The following is a 19,795-nucleotide window of genomic DNA, read 5'->3' as shown; positions in this document are numbered from 1 at the left end:
ATATGTATACCAAAACAGATTATACAACTATTATTTTTTTGTATACGTATAGCGAATTATGCACATATATGTTTGCTATGAAGCGCAATTATGCAAACTTTGCTATAACATACAAATATGAATTTTGTGTTTGATATATGTGAAAGTTGCTTTTCTTTTAATCATATATAACAATTTGACTGAATGACAATATTGCTAAAAGTTGCGAATGACAGCACTTTTTGCTAAGTTTAAAGGAACAAAATTATTTTAAATAAGTATTGCTAAAAGTTGACAAAAATGATAATAAATTAAAAATATACTTAAAAGTGATAATTATTAAATAAAAGACCTTCACTTAATTTTTTCAATTTTTTAAAGTTAAAATTTAAAAAATTAATGTTCAAATGCTAACTTAGTACACTCTGATAATTTGGATATTTGGAACCTTTCGTTTTGTCAAAGGCTCCAAATTACAGAATTGTATATCCCAAAAGACTGCCAAATAAGGAATAGAATAATCTTTTTTGTGACTTATTTCCATGCGTTACAGTTCTAATGGGCCCAAAAAAGGTCTAATCTCCTTTTTCTTTGGTCAACTCTTCAATTAATGTCTGATGAGAATACACACTTTTACCCTTTTTCTCATCATTTATTATAAAAAGAAAAGAAAAGGCAGAAAAAAAATATATACTATGGTCTAATATTAAATATTGGGACCAATCAACAAAATGCTGAACTACTTGTCAAGCAGAAATTAATTTTGCAAAGGCCAACTGAAAATAACTAATCATAAGACATTTTCTTTTCTTAAGATTTTTTTTTTAAAAAAATCTATCATTTTAAAATTTTTTTTTAGCTCAAATACAAACATACAAGTCTTTTAGGATAAAAGGAACTCTTACCTTTTCAATTATTAGACAAATTAGATTTTACCAATTTTTGATTGATAAGTCAAAATAAGTCAAAATCATAAAAGGCTAAGCCATAACTATTACAAATACTAATGAAAGTAAGAAACTTTTACCTCATTAACCAAATCTTTTTTTTTTAAGTCTAAGATATTCATTATGAATATCATTGAATATAAATTCTTACATGATTATAGATCAATTTTTTAATAGACAAATGAGAACATATACATATAATATTACATTAAAAATTGAAATATTCAATTAAAATATAACTTTATTTAAATGTCAAATGAAATATTTTGATAAATCTACGAAGCTAATTATGTATTGAGCTTCCACTAAAAGTACCCATGCTTCACTACTTGACATCATCATATAAAGCTCCACATAAACACATTAAAAAATATTTAATCTAGTACCACATGATTAATTTTAAAATTTATTTTCTTTATTCTAACACTACTTTTTTTTGCAATATTACACACATAGTCACTCACTTATTTTTTTTTTCATACTTTTTTTTATTGCTTCACCCTTTAACAGAACCAAGTAATTTTTTCTCCAATCACCACTTATGTTAATTTTAAATTCATTATTTATAGATTTCTTAATTTTTTAAAACTAATATAATTAAGCTAAATAGGTAGGAAGAAAATGAATGGACAGGATTTAAGAATCTGGATAATATAATCCGTCAAAGCTAAGGTTCCAGCATTTTCATGGCGGCTCATGAAATTTCTAAAAAATATATAAAAAACCAAAAACCAAAAACCAGCAAAGGAAAAAAAAACAAATATTGGAAAAAAAGGAAAAAAATATTGAAAAAAAGGAAAAAATAAGAAATTGTCAACAGACATATCTTTATAATAACACAGTGAAAACCCCCCTTCCCATTTCTTTCTCTTCCAGCTTTTTCTTTGCTTTCTTCTTCTTCTTCTTTAACGCGGATTCACTATAGAATATACCTATATTTTCCCTTTTTTGGTTCTATTGTCAATCCATACAAGTTCTTGTACAAATAATAAATACCCATTTCATTCTTGGTCTTAAATTCAAACCTTTCTTGATAGTTTTTTTCCAGAAAGGTAGAATCTTGGAGTTGTTTTTACAGTTTTTTGGTATACCCATATAGAAATCTCACTGAAATATTGCACAAATAAGATCAAGAAAACATTTTTCAGTGGGAAACAAGAAAAGGGTTGGAGTTGATTATTCAAGATTTTGGTGAAATTGGGTGTTGGAAATTGATGGCATCTGCTGCAATTTTCTCATCGTTGAGGAGACAAAGGTCGCCGACACTGGAAGCGTTCTTGGCGCCGGTGGATCTGACAGATGTTGGGTTGTTGCAAACACTAACGGCGTTATCTTCTGAGCTGATTTCTGCATATTCAGGTAAAAGGCTGCCGTTTTATCAGCGGAAGAATTGTAAGTCTTTGTTAAGGAAAATTCAAGTGTTTTCTGTTCTCTTGGAATGTCTTCTTGAGAATAACAAGAACAGAAGTAGGGGTTCTTCAGATTTGCCGTTTACAGCTTTTTTGTGCTTCAAGGAGTTGTATTTATTGCTTTACCGGTCGAAAATCTTGCTTGATTATTGCTCTCATTCCAGTAAGTTGTGGCTGTTGCTACAAAACCATTCGATTTCAGGTCATTTCCATGATTTGAACCAAGAAATCTCGACCCTTTTGGATGTTTTCCCCTTAAAGGATTTAAAAAATTTACCTGAAGATGTTAGGGAACAGGTTGAGTTGTTGAAGAAACAAGCAAGAAAATCTCAGTTGTTTGTTGATAAACATGATGAGATGCTGAGGTTGAAACTGTTCTCTTTCTTGAATGAGTTTGAGAATGGAGGTGTTCCTGACTACGCGCAGTTGTACTCTTTTTTTGTGGAAAAATTGGGGATTTCTAATCCTAGGAGTTGCAGGGTTGAGATTGAGTTTTTGGAGGAGCAGATTGTGAACCATGAAGGAGATATTGAGCCGACATCCTCAGTTCTCAACGGCTTTGTGGCGTTGATGCGATACTGCAGGTTTTTGCTCTTTGGCTTTGAAGAGGATGATATGGGATTGAGATTGGGTAAGCATAAGAAGATGAAGAGAGGGCTGATTAGTCAAGAGATTGCAGAGACATTCATTTCTGTACCAAAGGACTTCTGTTGTCCGATATCGTTGGATTTGATGAGGGATCCAGTTATTGTGGCAACAGGGCAGACATATGATCGAGCTTCCATATCGAGGTGGATGGAGGAGGGTCACTGTACTTGCCCAAAGACAGGGCAGTTGCTTGATCATACCCGGCTTGTGCCAAACAGGGCTCTTAGGAATTTGATTATGCATTGGTGTGCTGCTCGCAAAATTCCCTATGACCCTCTGGAGAGTGGGGATCCATGTATTGAATGTTTTCCATCTGCTTCACCTAGCAGGGCTGCATTAGAAGCTAATAAAGCCACAGCAGCTCTTCTCATTAAGCAGCTAGAGAATGGGACGCAGATTGCAAAAACTATTGCTGCTCGGGAGATAAGACTTTTAGCTAAAACTGGTAAGGAGAATCGTGCATACATAGCCGAGGCTGGTGCAATCCCACATTTGAAGAATCTGCTTTCATCTCCAGATGCTGTGGCACAAGAAAATTCCGTCACTGCAATGCTTAACTTATCGATTTTTGATAAGAATAAAGGTCGAATTATTGATGAAGTAGGGTGTCTGGCGTTGATAGTTGGAGTGTTGAGATTTGGGCACACCACAGAGGCACGGGAAAATGCTGCAGCAACATTGTTCAGTCTGTCAGCTGTTCATGACTATAAGAGGCAAATAGCAAAAGAAGATGGGGCAGTTGAGGCCTTAGCAGGTCTGTTGCGAGAAGGTTCTCCCCGAGGGAAGAAGGATGCAGTAACTGCTCTATTTAATTTGTCTACCCACACAGATAATTGTGCGAGGATGATAGAGTGTGGAGCTGTTACTGCTCTAGTTGGAGCTTTGGGAAGTGAAGGTGTTGCTGAAGAAGCTGCTGGTGCATTGGCGCTGATTGTTAGGCAGCAAGTTGGTGCTACAGCTGTTGGCAATGAGGAAACGGCAGTAGCAGGGCTCATTGCAATGATGCGATGTGGGACACCAAGAGGGAAAGAGAATGCAGTTGCTGCATTGCTTGAATTATGCCGTGGTGGTGGAGCAGCTGCTACTGAGAGGGTCTTGAAGGCGCCGTCATTAGCAAGTTTACTTCAGACATTGCTCTTTACAGGAACAAAGCGCGCAAGGAGGAAAGCAGCATCACTTGCTAGAGTATTCCAACGGTGTGAGCATGCATCAGTTCATTATAGCGGGTTTGGTGTAGGATATGCATTTTCTGGGAACTCAGCTGCAGCTAGGGATTCAACTTTTCCTAGTGATGTCTCAGTGTCCATGTCCATTTCAGTTCCAGTATTATAGGATGGGGTACTTATCACCATTCATCTTTTGTTCTTAGTTTTGCCTGTAATATTCATAAATTCTTTCATTGAAATATAAACGCGACAAAGAAAGAGAGAAATCATAGGAATACCATAAAATTCATGTGTTCTTAGAGAATACAGTGTTTCAAGTCTCTTCGCGTTTCGCTTATCTGAGATGTTAGTGAATAATAGGTTGGTTAAAATTTTGATCATGTGCTTTAGGATTCTATCTTTCTCTTTTTTACCTTTTCTCAACTTTGTTTGCAAGGTATCAAAATCCGTTAAAGTTAAATGGTCTGCTGAACATGATATACCAACTTGATAACTGAAACAAACCTTTGTAACTGAGTAAGATATTGAGTTAGTTACATTGTAACTTTCAAATATAGAGAAATTTTACCAATTCCTAATGTAAGAAGTAGTGTATATGGACACCTCCCTTTTTTAGTCAAATTTGTTTTTTCTTCGTTCAATGGTTTGGTGTGTAAGAAGATAATGTATGACTTTGCTTATGCAAACATTTATTAGTGGTGTTCAAGTTCGGTTCAACTCTCTAATAGGATATCAATGTTGACTTTGAATAAATCCACTTGGAAAAGATTAATAAGAGTGAACAAGGAAAACACCCCAAAGAGAGAGGCACCCAAGGGTGACTTATCAGTCAATGAGATTAACGAAACTATCTCGATTCAAAATCTGAAGTATATGAGTTATTACAATGTCTTCAAGTTAATATATGATAATGAGTGGATGCGCAGTCAGATATATGATTTGGACAAAAAATATTAGGGTTTTGTTTGATAGTTGGCCAGATTTATGTAGGTATTACTCCTTAATACATGAATGAATTATGAGAAAATTTGTGTATTATTTTATGCAGGGATAGATATGCAAAATTTAGCAACTTATGTATTAAACTTACAAAAGTATACATAGATTTCCTTTGTCTTTCAACCTTACAAATGCTTTCATACCATTGACATCAAACTCAAAAACACTTTTTTTTCAAGCAATCGGCACAAAGCAACAACTACCTTGTAGAAATCTTTTATAAATCGCCAGTAGAACATAGGCCTAGAAAACTCCTCACACCTTTCACAGAAATTGAGGAGTCCATGGAAGTTTTTATGGATGATTTCTCCATTGTTGGAGACTCGTTTGAAGAATGTTGAATCATTTGGGGAAGGTAACTTATACATGTATTATTAGTTACACAAGTTTTTATATTGCAAACACCAAACACCATATTAATTTTATACATAAGCCTAACTAACTATCAGACATGGTATTACTTCTACAAGATCTAATACATGTATAGTATTTCTCCTACTCAACTACCAAATAACCCCTTAGATTCCTAAAAATCCATAGTATATGCTCTAGATTTGCCACGGGTGCAAAATCATTTGATGCCAACACTAATAAATGATAACAGGCACCTCGTGAAATAGTAATACCAATAATATATATGCAAGTTGGTTTACATATCATTGTAATCGAAGAAAAAAAAAAGAAAAGAGAGACAGAGATAAGTGGTACGGAAAACCAAATGCGTTCGTCACCTGTAAATGGTTGGAAAACAATGCAAAATTTCTATCGTAGAAATGATGGCTTGGCGCACCAAAATGTTCCTTAGAGAAATAATTGATTCTTCATGCTTCTTTTGAGTTGTTTCCCAATACCTATTTCTTTATTTTTATTTTTTTTATCACAAGGCAACAAACTTTGGTTACATGATGATTTCATTATCCCATTGCAAATAATATCTTTAATTCATTTTGATACGTTGACCTATCAATATGCTTGTATTTGGACATAAAAAGAAGCCTCTCCTTTTAAAAGAAACAACAAAAAAAATTTCTTAGTTGATGGGATATAAATGATGTCTTAGACTTCTAGTGGGGTGTTTTTAATTTTCATTACATGTTATGAACCTTTTTTCTTTGTGGGGTTTCTGAGAGGAAAATAAATAAATTAGAGTTTGTGCTTTTCCTCTTTTTTCTAATAAACCATGGCTCTAGAAACACTCTTTTGAAAAGAAAAGAAACTTCTTCTTTTTTTTCTAAAATTGTTTTTGAAGAATTGCTTTGCTAAAGTTTCTTTTTGAAAAACGCTTTGGGACTTTGGTCCAGTAATAAGAGCGCAATACATGATGTATGGGTTAGACGCACGTCACGAGCTTGAATTCTATTGCTTGCAAAAGTTAGGTATTTACGTTGAAATTTCACTCAATTTCGAATTGACACTCAAATATTTCTTTCTCACTTATCAAGAAAAGCAGTTCCATGTTAAAAAACAATGACACCATAAATGAAATGGGAGAAAAAAGAGAAAAGTTGTAGAAGGAATATTCAACTTCTTAACAGTTATTCCTAGTTCAAATTTTCAGGCACTACTTTTCCATATGTGACAAAGTTTGGCTCTAATAACACTTCCTCATATCACAGTTTGTCTTTTTTTTTTTGAAAATTGACACTTAATAATAGCTATAGTCTAAGATTACAGCTACATGGTTTAAGGAAATATCAGCTTACAAACAAATGTCTTTCACTTTTTAATGTTCTGAAGTTGAGGTTTTTGGTTAGTATAAGTCATTCATGAGAAGATCTTTCACTTCAAGTGAGGTCTGTGAATTGAAGAAAGTAAAAACAAAAAAAGTGATCTTTACTGATCTTTTAAGCACAAAGAATTCTTCAAGATATCAGGGATTCATACAATAGAGATGGCATAATATATATGGAACCTAACCTATCTATGGTTACTTAAATCCTAAAAACTGACTCGACGCCATGCTTACTGCATTATCTCTGATGACTCCCAAAACTTGAGTAGCCTTGTGTGTTCTTGTTGTTCAATTTTATTAGTAAGGTAAGAAACTAATGGAGTTACAACTATGATAAAAGAGATGTTTCTTACTGTACTCATTTTGTTGGAGTTCTTTACCAGAGTTAGGCAAAGTCCCAGTCGTCGTCAATCTTAGTAAGGAGAAGAAAAGTCATATGTTAAACATGAACAACAAGGACAAAGGGATAACATTTAACTTAATTCAAATTTCAAATGTACTTTTCTTTCCATGCAAGATGAAATTGTCCACATAGAACATGCTAGGCAAATGCAGCATTTTTTATTTGAAAAGTAGGTAAATACCATATCCAAAGTTCTCCAAGCATAGAAAAAAGAGAAGAAAATACAACATCAGCTTCAAATCATCTTTACCCTATCTAGACAAGTAGTTAAGCAGATGGGAATAGATTCATTTCAATGATCGTCAAGTCATTGATATAAATTAGAGGTTTGAACTATTTGTATGTAGAAGAATTCTTTTCCCTTTTAATATGTTTTTTGGTCAAAGAACATTTTAGTTTTTTTGTCTAAACAGAATCATGGCTTTACCCTCTGTCAAACATTTGTTGAGGCTTTTGATCATTGTGCTCCTTGAGAACCTTACTTTGGCTCAATTTCCTGATTATCACACGGTGAAAATACCCACAACGTGGATAAACAATAATATATCGTCTATCAATGTTACAAAGCCCTTGACATGGCCTTTTTACTCATTCAATCAATCATCTGGACCTTTCATGCGAATTCTGATGCTCAAAGAGATAGAAAAGGACATGGGATATGCTTGTGGTTTTGCTTCAAATGGAGAGGATGATTCCTTTGTGTTTTCCATTGGAATTATACGTCTTCGTCAGGACTTTCTAGGAGCTCAGCGCTGGACTGACCTTGAGCTGGTCTGGTTTGCAAACAGAAACCATCCAATTCATGAAAATGGAACGCTGCAATTGTTGCAAGATGGAGATTTAGTGTTAAAAGATGTGGATGGAACTCTTGTATGGTCTACAGGCACCGCGAATAAGTTTGTTTCAGGCATTAAGATGATGGAGACTGGGAACATTGTGCTTCATGACATGTATAATCAGACTGTCTGGCAGTCTTTTGATCATCCAACAGATGCATTGCTTCCAGGCCAGAAATTAAGGTCTGGTCAAAGACTTGCGGCTAGAGTTTCTTCGTCCAATTGGAGTGAAGGTAACTACTATATCTCTGTAACCAATCAAGGCTTGTTTGCATTTTACATATCAGACAAGCCACAGATGTATTTTAAGTTTTTGGTCAGTGGAGAAAGGGATAGCTTTGATGAAAGTTATGTCAAAGCAGTGAATGGTACTCTTGCCTTGTACATATCTTCAACCGAGCCGAATGAGCCAAATGCTGTCTTCTCAAGACCTTCAAGGATGAAATATTTGAGATATGATTATGATGGACATCTTCGAGCCTACACCGAGGGAAGTGATCAGACAAACGATCTTTTGGCAGATTTCATTGGGCTTTGCGATTACCCCACAGCTTGTGGCAGTTTGGAGCTTTGCTCAAATGGAATTTGTTCTTGTCCAGGTCCATTAATAAAAAGTAATGATCGACAAAACAACGGATGTGTGGAAGTTAGTCCGGTGGAATGTGATGGACAACGCTCCCACAGAATGGACCGTGCTTCGGATGTCTATTACTTTAACTATGTCGACACTGATGCAGCAGCTCTGAGAGGAACAGATGAGGAAAGTTGCCAAGAGTTGTGCTTGAAGAACTGCTCTTGTAAAGTAGTTCTCTTCCGGTATTTCACTAACTTTTCAAGTGGTGACTGCTATTTACCCTCTCCTGTTCTGTCACTTATAATTGATGGAAAGGGAAGAAGTGTCTATGAGTCATCTGCATTCATCAAATTACCAAATGATGCAGAAAAAGGCAAGTCTACAGCTACAAGAAGAACTGGCATTATAGCTGGATTAACTGGTGGAACAGTTCTTCTGATAGCATTAACTGTTGGCATCTTGATTGCTTTCAACAGAAAACACACATTACAAGAAAATAATGATGATTACTCAGGGGAGATATCTGGCATTCTAAGATTTTCTTATGAACAGCTGAAGATGGCAACTGGGAATTTCCAGAAAAAGCTTGGTCAGGGAGGTTTCGGCTCAGTTTATGAAGGAGTTCTTCGAGATGGTCAGAAAGTAGCAGTGAAGGTTCTTGACGGTTTTGGCCAAGGAAAGAGGGAATTCTTGGCAGAGGTCCAGACCATAGGAAGCATCCATCATGTTAATCTTGTTAGACTAATTGGAGTTTGTGCTGAGAAAGAGCACACAATATTAGTTTATGATTTCATGAGTAATGGATCATTGGATAAATGGATTTTTGGCACAACCTCTACTCAATTTACCCTTGATTGGAAAATAAGAAGAAAAATCATCCATGATATAGCAAAAGGATTGGCTTATCTTCATGAAGAATGTATGCAAAGAATAGTCCACTTAGATGTTAAGCCACAGAACATTCTGCTGGACGAGAATCTTTGTGCAAAAGTATCTGATTTTGGCTTGGCCAAGTTGGTGGATAAAGATCAGAGCCACATAGTGACCAGAATTAGGGGAACCCCTGGATACTTGGCTCCTGAATGGTGTAGTGCATTCATTACAGAAAAAGCAGATGTCTACAGCTTTGGAATTGTTGCAATGGAGATCCTCTGTGGACGCAAGAACGTGGACTATTCACACTCACTGGAACATCCACATTTGCTTAGCTTATTAATGGAGAAAGCCGAAAACAATCAGCTTATCGATATGATGGGAAACTACAGCGATGATCCACAATGCAATACATCAGAAGTCATCCGTATGATGAAGCTTGCTGTCTGGTGCTTACAGAATGATTTTACTCTGAGGCCTTCCATGTCAATGGTGGTTAAAGTAATCGAGGGGACAATGGACATTGAATCTCACTTAGACTATAGTGTTCCATATTCATAAACAATTGCAGCAATCAAAAGAGTGGCAGACACCACGACTAACTTGTTTCCTTCAATTCTTTCAGGACCTAGGTAAGCATTTCTAAGCATGATGAAGAGTCAATAGAGAAAAAGAAAATCCCCCCTCCTTTATCCTATTTCTTGTCTGATCCCATGATCATCATTGTTGTATAGCTATTTATTGGTTTCATTTGTGTTGTTTTTCTGTGACTTAGTAAGATACTGCAATTAATTAAGAACCATGGCGTGATTTCCAGTGTAAATCCAAACAAAAATGAATGCCTAAGTTCAATTGTTGTCTATAAACGTCAAAATAAGCAGCTTCAGTGTCATGACTCGGTGAAAGTTTTTAGAGACAGGCTACCCAATAGATGTTTTGATACTCTAATTAGTTACAATTATGAAGCTTTACAAAGTTAACTTCCTACATCCAGTATAGTGACTAGGTGAAATTATGCAAACAGAAAAGACATTAAATAGTTCCTGGAACGATTATAAGAACAGTCCATTTGGAGACAGGACCTTTACATCAGCTGTAGTTCATCAGCATTTCTCTTCTCCATCCTGCAGACGAAGTAACAATTTTTTATTTGATAAGAAGATCATAATTTAAACATGTAATAGAATTCATATTTTTGTATTTGATGGAAAAAGAGAATATACTAGGTCCATAGTTGAAGATAAGCCTCCGTCTCATCATTTAAACTAGCAGCAGCCTTTGCAATCAAAGCTTCTCCTTCCATAGCAATCTTGCTTTCCACCATCTCCTCGATCTCTGCCATAGCCCTCGAACGATTCAGCTCCTGCTCAGATTCCTCTGCTCCTTCATTTTTCGACTCTGAATCATCTTCAAACAGTTTCTCCCAAAACTCACGATTCTTAGCATTTTGAGCAGTTGCTTCTTCTTTCTGTTTTTCATTGGAACTTACGGAGCCACCAGCAGAGTTTGATGTCTGTCCGATCCCATCCTGGACAGAGCCAGCCACACGATCTGGTGACTCCACCAATCGTGGCCTCCTTGTGGTGTCATTGCTTCTAGAGTCTCCTCTGACTTCAGATTTCTCGAGAAGTAACTTCATAATATTCCTAATTTCTTTTTCCTTACCACATCCTAGCAACATAGGAAAGAAAGATTTCATGTTTTCTTGTCCATCTTTCAACTTCTGAAGTTCTACCCTCAGACTAATGTGATCATTCCTCAACTTCTCCAGCTCCTCTTCCAGATTATTGTTCACCAGATCAACACGAGGACTATGTGAACCTTGCTGTGGGTTGTTCTCCTTGGATAGTTGAATCCTGCTTTTGATATTTTTCAGCCAGTGCTTTTTCCCAGCCCGAAACCATGGATTTCCATACTCACATTTGTAAGAACAGACCTTCCTAAAACGCTGAAAATTCATCCGTTCTTATCAAATCAAAGTTCCAAATTATTACTTCAAATAAAAAAGGAAACAAACCAAATAGCACCAAGATGCATACTGATCAGAACGTTAAATTAAGACGAAAAAGGGTGTTACTGTCTAGTATTTATAGATTGAAGCCACATAGACGTTGAGCTAGAAAATGAGAAAACAACATAGAAAACATATCAGAAGCAGAAGTGGAAATTGCAGTAACACTATCACAGATTTTGAACTAGTAAAGATGAAACTGAAAATTTGAGTCATTAACCAACAGAAATAGGAACACAAAACAGAAAACAATACTAAAGGAGAAGTCAAATTTCAAGAAATCAATACAAATGAGATAAAAACACAGGAAACATATTGGAAACAAAAGAAGATTGATGTTATAACACTGTCAAAGCTGTTGAACTAGTAGTGATGGGAACGAAATTTCGAGAACTAGGAACACAACACAGAGAATGTTACTTACATAGTTGTTGAGCTGGTAAATGAAGCTAGATAAATTGCTATGTTTGAAGTACTTTGGAAGAACTTCAACACAAAACTTGTTAGGATCAGTGATAAGAAAAGTAGTTTTGCTAGAAGTCCAATGTACTAAGGGATCAGTTTCAGGATCATCCACCATTTCATATGTCTTCACTAGAAAAGGTGGTGGAGAGTTTCCTCGTAATCCGGTGAGCCTCGGTCGACCTCGACCAACAGCTCCTCCTCCTCTTCTTCTTCCTCCTCCTCCCTTTCCACCATTTTCTTGATTGTTGATCTCCATTCTTGATTGATGATATTATTTTCTTTGAAACCTTTTGAGAAAACTTGGAAGTGAGTGAAATAATTGATCATGCATGTTAGTAAGTTATATAGTGTGTAAAACATACTACATATATATTATGAAATCAAATATTTTCAAGTACAAAATGCAGAAAGTTTGCATTAGAATCAGGACTATTGGTGTTTTTTTCTTTTCTCTTCCTCTAAGTCACACACAACAGCCAGCTGCTTCTAAGTTGTACCTCCTCCGTCCTTTTTTACTTGTTCAGTTGCATTTTATGCTCTTTTAAAAAAAGATTAATTAAATTTTAACAAATTTATTTTATTACATTTTTTTAATTATTTATACTTTAAAAATCTAAATTTGACTATTACTCTAATCAATTTGAAAAATGGTCACTTAATGATAATCTAAATTGTATGGCATTCAGTGTTAACATCAATTCTATTAATTACTGTGATTAATGAAGTGAGAATATATATTAAAAAATTATTGATTAAACAAAAAAACTTATGTACAAACAGTGTGTCGTACATCTATTAATTTGGTATAAACATTTGTAAGGGTAAATTTATTCTATTTTCCTCACAATAAGTGTGAGTTTTATTCTCGCAGACCCCCTTCCCTTCTCTTCTTCCTTTCATCCCCTCTTTGAAATAAAACAAAAAATTAGACAAAAATATAATAAAATAAACACACTTTTTTGAAGTTGAATTTTTTAAATAAATGTTGACACATTGTTAGTTACAAATAAATTATTACAATCTCTTAATGTTAATATATCATTCTTTTTGAAAATAGGAAGATAAACAAAAATTGTTTCATATTCTTTTTTATCACAAGGGAACAGAATATTCATATAGTCAATTTTAATTCTATTAAAGATTGACTTTTAGTTGATTAGTTGGTTGTAACATAGTTGGTTCAACCATTTCCATTTTAAGTCAAAAATAAAATAATCAAATAACAAAATATTCAATAATTGAAAGAAAATAATTCATGAGAATTTTTTTTTCTATTTCTCAAATTCGAACACACCCTTTTTGGAATTCTTTTTATTTTATTTTATTGTTTTTACATATAATACTTCTAATTCTTGGGTACAAGAATGTCAAAATCACCAACAGTCCATTCTGCAACTCGATTAGCATCTCTAAATATTTCAGTTCCCAAACCAATTGAACTCCACTTCCTCCTAGCTGGTGCAGTGCTTGGATCCTACAATTAACACGTTGTGTCATTAATTTCACACGTTAAACTATACTGATAGTGTAAAAAGTCTTTATATGTCTAACTGTTTGTATATATATAACTTAAATTGATTCAAACCTGGTAAAAATATAGGGATTGTGACATCCTCCCAACATCAAGCTCCCAAGTTGTTGGATCAGCAATCCAACCTTGTCCTTTCTTAGTAGGATAACCATATTCACCCCAAACAGGATGTGGCAAAATCTGCAAAATCTCCTGAGGTTGAGGATTGCTATAAGGATCACATGGTACACTAGGCTGCTCAACATGCTCCCCATTCCCTGGTGTACAATACATATGGTAAGCCTCATAGGGATAACGAGACTTGTCGGTTCGATGAACTTTTGTTCCATTTGGAAATGTGTGGTATGGAGGACACAATTTAAAGTCATCTGGGTTGCACCAAGATGGTGTTTCTGGATTCAGGATCATCTCACTGTATCTTGTGACATCTGAAGTCACATCTCCATCACAAGGTTTTCCATTGTTCTTCCAACAACTCCCTATGTCCATTAGATAAAATTGGCTTTTAGGACCTCCACCTTGTAGCACATTCAATCTGAATCTTACCTTAAAATTTGGTGATTCTGGTATCTGCATAAAAATTCAATCTTTTTCAAAAGGGTAATCAAGAAAATGAACAAAATAGCGGAAAAAAATAAAAAAAGTTTATGTTTTTACTCACAATTTTTGACATGCCCCTAGTTTGATAATGATATCCACCAGAAAAACCAGAAGTGGCATCTGATCTCAAGTAAAGCATTAACCAAGGATACTTTGTTGAGGTCCTTAACACATGAGAAAAAATCCAGCTTTTCCCTAGTTCTTTCTGCCATCGTATAGAATATAAAGAGGTGTTCATGTTTGCACTATCTCGGCTCGAACCAGCATTCAAATCCCATGTTCCATGAAAACCCCCTTTAAGGGTTGTCCCTTGTAAAGTTGTGTAATTGTGGTAAATCAATGGCTGATTCATACATCCTTTGCCAAAACATGGAAATTCGCTAGGAGGATCGAATGGACCTACTTTGTGTCCGTTTTTCGGGCATTTACCAGCATGAGTATCCATGTTACCACTCTTAAGCCTGATCATCCAGAATTGCCATGGATTTGGCTTGTCATCAACTTGACATTTTGATCGTAAGTATAGTTCTTTCTCTGCTGCATAAAGGTCTATATTGTGCAACGCGGGTTTCGTCAGTCCTGGAAATGATTTTCCTATGCCTAACTTGTTATCTTCCTCAGTCACTTTATGTAACAGCCTGTTTGGATCTGCACCACAGACAGAACAAATTCTCACAAACAAAAACATTAACCATTACAAACATAACAAAATCAAGAAAACAGAAAAGTTCAACTCACTCTGTTGTTGCTGAGAAGAGCCTTTGTTTTGAACATCAAAACAATCAGCAGCTCTTGGGCTTCCCATTTTGGGGGCTTCCTCTCCAACCTCATTGCATTGATTCCATGCCTCTATGGCCACTCTTAGTCCGTCGCGTCGCATCCCTGGATCCCCAACAGCTGAAATGTACTGATCATTTTCATCAAGACTTAAGGAGAAAACCCCAGAAACATACACATTGATTAGCAAAAGAGAAAGCAAATTGAACCAAGAAAATGAAATTTTAAATTGAGCCATGTCTAAGTTTTCTAGCCTTGTGTGTACACTAGCTCTCTCTATTTATATATATTTTATTTATGTGGATGACTTCACATTTATGTTCTTTAAATAAACATCTCAATCTTTTGTAGATTACTTTTTCATAAACATTTAATTTAAAGTTAACAAACTTAAATGACATTAAATTTTCTTTGATTATTGGGAGGCGAAAAGTAGGAATGTAAATGGAGCGGGGCGGACGCAGAGCACAACTAAAATTAATTTCTCTTTTATTTTTTAAACTAAATACCCTTTGGCCATGATTTTACATGACAAGTAGGCAGTGATTCCTATTAACTTTAACTCAAAATCCACCACTAGTCCTGTCCCATTCTGCCCCTGTTTAAGGTTTTCCCTATCATGTCTTGTTAAGAGCTTGTCCTGTCTCGTCATGTCCCAATAGACTATAGTGTTCCAAATTCACAAACAATTGTAGCAATCAAAAGAGTGGCAGACACCGCGATTAACTTGTTTCCTTCAATTCCTTCAGAACCTAGGTAAGCATTTCTAAGCCTAATGAAGAATCAATAGAGAAAACAAATCTTATTTCTTGTCTGATCCCTTATGATCATCATTGTTGTATAGCTATTTCATTTGTGTTATTTTTCTGTGACATAGTAAGATACTGCAATTAATTAAGAACCATAGCGTGATTTCCAGAGTAAATACAAACAAAAATGACAATTGCTGTCTATAACAAAGCTGTAAGCATCAAAGTAAGCAACTTCTAATGTCATGACTCGGTGAAAGTTTTTAGAGACAGGTTACTCAATAGATGTTTTGTACTCTAATTAGTTACAATTATGAAGCATTTTTTCAAAGTTAACTTCCTACATCCAGTATAGTTTCTAGGTGAATTATGCAAATAGAATAGACATTAAATAGTTCTTATAACAAGAGTCCATTTGGATACAGGACCTTCACATCATCAGAATTTCTCTTCTACATCCTGCTGACAAAGTAGCAATTTCGATTTGATAAGAAGATCATAATTTAAACATGTACTAGAATTCATATTTTTGTATTTGATGGAAAAATGAGGAATTATTTTATGTCCTAAATCTTCCCTCCATAAATAGCCTTTGATTAACAATTACTCCTAATCCAAGTATAACGTTAGTTTCCATCAAATTAATCATTCTTGAATGGGTAATTAATGAGAAGACTATTTCTTTGACCTTTTAATTACTCCTATCAATCACTCTTAATTGGACTTTACTATTGCAACTTAAAGTCTAACAATTTGAAGAGATCTTTCTAGCATATATATTTCTATGTCCTTCTTCACTGAGGGAGAAGAGAAAAAAGTGATGAATACATATTCTTCCTCCAATATTCTTGTGCAAGGTTTTATATTGAAGAATCTTTGTTAGTTTATGGCTCCTAGTTTTATACTAGAAGAGTTTGTTGAATCATGGGAATATCCTTAAGAACAACACCTCAAGCTATGAGAATTACTACAAGTGTTCGTATTTTTCTTAAGATTTACAATGATCTTAAGAAATATTCCTAATTTATTTTTCCTTTCCGCAGCCTAGCAAATTAGGAAAGAAAGATATCATGTTTTCTTGTCCATCTTTCAACTTCTCAAGTTCTATCCTCTGACTTATGTGATCATTCCTCAACTTTTCCAGCGATTATTGTTCACCAGATCAACACGAGGACTATGTGGACCTTGTTGGGGATTGTTCAATCTCCTTGGATAGTTGAATCCTGCTTTCGATATTTTTCAGCCAGTGCTTTTTCCCAGCCCGATACCATGGATTTCCACACTCACATTTGTAAGAACAGACCTTCCTAAAACGCTGATGTTTGTTCTTATCAAATCAAAGTTCCAAATTGTTTCTTCCAAATCAAACAGGAAACAACTTCCAACAAATCGAAACCATATTCACAATAACACCAAATGCATATTAATCATAACATTAAATTAATACGAAAAGGGTGTTACTGTCTAGAATTTATAGATTGAAGCCACATAGATGTTGATCTAGAAAATGAGAAAATTACATGGATAACATATCAGAAACAGAAAAAGAAATTGCAGTTACACTGTCATAGTTTTTGAACTAGTAAAAATGAAACTAAAAATTCGAGTCATTAACCGACAGAAATAGGAACACAAAACAAGTGGAAGACGGACTAGGACAGCTCGAATGCAAGTGAATGCTAACTACTTTCGTTACAATATTCAAGTGCCGTAATCGATTCTTGATGACACCTATAGTGATGAAATTGAAGACGAAGAAGAAGAAGTGGTGGAGGAAGAAGATATTAATGAGTTTGTGGATCAAGACATGTCTCAGTATTTCGAAAGAAGTACATCTTATGTGCCTTCTGTTATGGACATAGACAATAACGAAGATGGTGATGATGATGAGGAAAATGAAGCATGTGCTATCTGCTTGCTTGAATATAAAGATGAAGATAACATTGGCACACTTCAATGTGGCAATGAATTTCATCTTTTTTGCAGAAATTGTTTCATCTTTTTTTGTATCAAAAGAGAACAAAATATTCGTAAAGTAATTCTATTAAAGATTGACTTTTAGTTGATTAGTTGGTTGTAACATGGTTGGTTCAACAATTTCCAATTTAAGTCAAAAATAAAAAATAATCAAATCGTAACAAAATATTCAAGAATTGAAAGAAAAGAATTCATGAGAATTTTTTTTTCTATTTCTCAAATTCGAAAACACCCTTTTGGTGTTCTTTTATATTGTTTTTACATGTAATACTTCTAATTATTGGGTACAAGAATGTCAAAATCACTAACAGTCCATTCTGCCACTTGATTAGCGTCTCTAAATATTTCAGTTCCCAAATCAATTGAACTCCACTTCCTCGTTGCTGGTGCAGTGCCTGGATCCTGCAATAAACATGTTGCATCATTAATTTCACGCGTTAAACTATACTAATATTGTAAAGAGCTTTTATACTTTCTAACGGTCTGTATATACAACTTAAGTTAATCCAAACCTGGTAAAAATAGAGGGATTGTGACAGCCTCCCAACATCAAGCTCCCAAGTTCTTGGATCACCAATCCAACCTTGTCCTTTCTTAGTAGGATAACCATATTCACCCCAAACAGGATGTGGCAAAATCTGCAAAATCTCCTGAGGTTGAGGATTACTGTAAGGATCACATGGTAAACTAGGCTGTTCAACATGCTCCCCATTCCCTGGTGTGCAATGCAAATGGTAAGCCTCATAGGGATAACGAGACTTGTCGGTTCGATGAACTTTGGTTCCATTTGAAAATGTGTGGTATGGAGGACACAATTTAGGGTCATCTGGTTTGCACCAGGATGGTGTTTCTGGATTCAGGATCATCTCACTGTATCTTGTGACATCTGAAGTCACATTTCCATCACATGGTTTTCCATTGTTCTTCCAACAACTCCCCATGTCCATCAGATAAAATTGGCTATGAGGACCTCCACCTTGTATCACATTTAATGTGAATCTTACCTTAAAATTTGGTGATTCTGGTATCTGTATCAAAATTTAATCTTTTTCAAAAGGGTAATCAAGAAAATGATCAAAATCGCGAAAAAATAAGAAGTTTATGTTTTTACTCACAATTTTTGACATGCCCCTAGTTTGATAATGATATCCACCAGAAAAACCAGAAGTGGCATCTGATCTTAAATAAAGCATTAACCAAGGATACTTTGTTGAGGTCCTTATAACATGGTGAAAAATCCAGCTTCCTTTACCTAGTTCTTTCTGCCATGTTACAGAATAGAAAGATGTGTTCATGTTTGCACTATCTCGGCTCGAACCAGCATTCAAATCCCATGTTCCATAAAAACTTCCTTTAAGGGTTGTCCCTTGTAAAGTTGTGTAATTGTGGTAAATCAATGGCTGATTCATACATCCTTTACCAAAACAAGGAAATTCGCTAGGAGGATCAAATGGACCTATTTTGTGTCCGTTTTTCGGGCATTTACCAGCATGAGTGTCCATGTTACCACTCTTAAGCATGATCATCCAGAATTGCCATGGATTTGGATTGTCATCAACTTGACATTTTGATCCCAAGTATAGCTCTTTCTCTGCTGCATAAAGGTCTACGTTGTTCAACGCTGGTTTCGTCAGTCCTGGAAATGATTTTCCTATGCCTAATTTGTTATCTTCCTCAGTCACTTTATGTAACAGCATGTTTGGATCTGCAGAACAAATTCTCTCATATAAAAACATTAACCATTTCGGGTGTGTTTGAAATTTTTTCATGTTTGGTTGGTAAAATGTTTTTCAAATCAACTCATTTTGCTCAAAAATTAAGGAAAAATGACTTCATATTACAATTTTTTTTGAAAAAATAATTATTTTTTAAAAAATATTTTCAACTTCAATTTTTTATTTTTTACCCCACTCCTACCCCGCCAACCCCTAACCCCCCTCCCCAAAAAAAAAATTAAAAAATTATAGTTTGTTTGTTTTTAAAAAATATTTCAATTTTTTTTTTTTTACCCCATCCCACCTCGACCCCCCCATCAACCCCCTACCCCCCACCAAAAACTAATAATTTAAGTTTGTTTAAAAAAAATATTTTCAACTTCAATTTTTTATTTGTTTACCCC

At 34.9% G+C, this 19,795-nt stretch overlaps 5 protein-coding genes across 5 annotated transcripts in view; 2 read left to right on the top strand and 3 right to left on the bottom strand.

Moving 5' to 3' along the window:
• Positions 1-1,767: 1,767 nt before the first annotated feature.
• LOC125849373 (U-box domain-containing protein 17) lies at positions 1,768-4,449 on the top strand. Its single transcript, XM_049529438.1, has one exon. It carries the CDS (start codon positions 2,141-2,143, stop codon positions 4,313-4,315), a length of 2,175 nt encoding a protein of 724 aa, XP_049385395.1. The 5' UTR covers positions 1,768-2,140; the 3' UTR covers positions 4,316-4,449.
• A 2,945-nt stretch (positions 4,450-7,394) lies between these two features.
• LOC125849372 (G-type lectin S-receptor-like serine/threonine-protein kinase SD2-5) lies at positions 7,395-10,236 on the top strand. Its single transcript, XM_049529437.1, has one exon. The coding sequence runs from the start codon at positions 7,701-7,703 to the stop codon at positions 10,125-10,127; it is 2,427 nt and encodes an 808-aa protein (XP_049385394.1). The 5' UTR covers positions 7,395-7,700; the 3' UTR covers positions 10,128-10,236.
• A 552-nt stretch (positions 10,237-10,788) lies between these two features.
• LOC125849386 (heat stress transcription factor A-7a-like) lies at positions 10,789-12,376 on the bottom strand. Its single transcript, XM_049529461.1, has 2 exons — positions 12,002-12,376; positions 10,789-11,514 (listed from the first exon to the last, which is right to left on the bottom strand). Exons 1-2 carry the CDS (start codon positions 12,296-12,298, stop codon positions 10,789-10,791), a joined length of 1,023 nt encoding a protein of 340 aa, XP_049385418.1. The 5' UTR covers positions 12,299-12,376.
• Positions 12,377-13,282: 906 nt separating this feature from the next.
• LOC125849378 (uncharacterized) lies at positions 13,283-15,235 on the bottom strand. The gene is made up of 4 exons (XM_049529443.1): positions 14,912-15,235; positions 14,235-14,821; positions 13,628-14,143; positions 13,283-13,516 (listed from the first exon to the last, which is right to left on the bottom strand). The coding sequence occupies exons 1-4, from the start codon at positions 15,186-15,188 to the stop codon at positions 13,388-13,390; spliced, it is 1,509 nt and encodes a 502-aa protein (XP_049385400.1). The 5' UTR covers positions 15,189-15,235; the 3' UTR covers positions 13,283-13,387.
• A 2,713-nt stretch (positions 15,236-17,948) lies between these two features.
• The window catches only part of LOC125849377 (uncharacterized), a 3,288-nt gene continuing 1,441 nt past the window's right edge, over positions 17,949-19,795 (bottom strand). The window contains exons 2-4 of the mRNA XM_049529442.1: positions 18,792-19,381; positions 18,189-18,704; positions 17,949-18,078 (exon numbers count right to left, since the gene is read on the bottom strand). Of these exons, the coding sequence (XP_049385399.1) occupies positions 17,950-18,078; positions 18,189-18,704; positions 18,792-19,381 (1,235 nt within the window). The 3' untranslated portion in view covers position 17,949. The remainder of the gene's footprint in view (positions 18,079-18,188; positions 18,705-18,791; positions 19,382-19,795) is intronic.

The sequence above is a fragment of the Solanum stenotomum genome, chromosome 12 (assembly GCF_019186545.1).
Source record: "Solanum stenotomum isolate F172 chromosome 12, ASM1918654v1, whole genome shotgun sequence".
Taxonomy (NCBI): Eukaryota; Viridiplantae; Streptophyta; class Magnoliopsida; order Solanales; family Solanaceae; genus Solanum; species Solanum stenotomum.
Note: the sequence above shows the minus strand (reverse complement) of the source record. Positions and strands in the feature narration are given on the sequence as shown.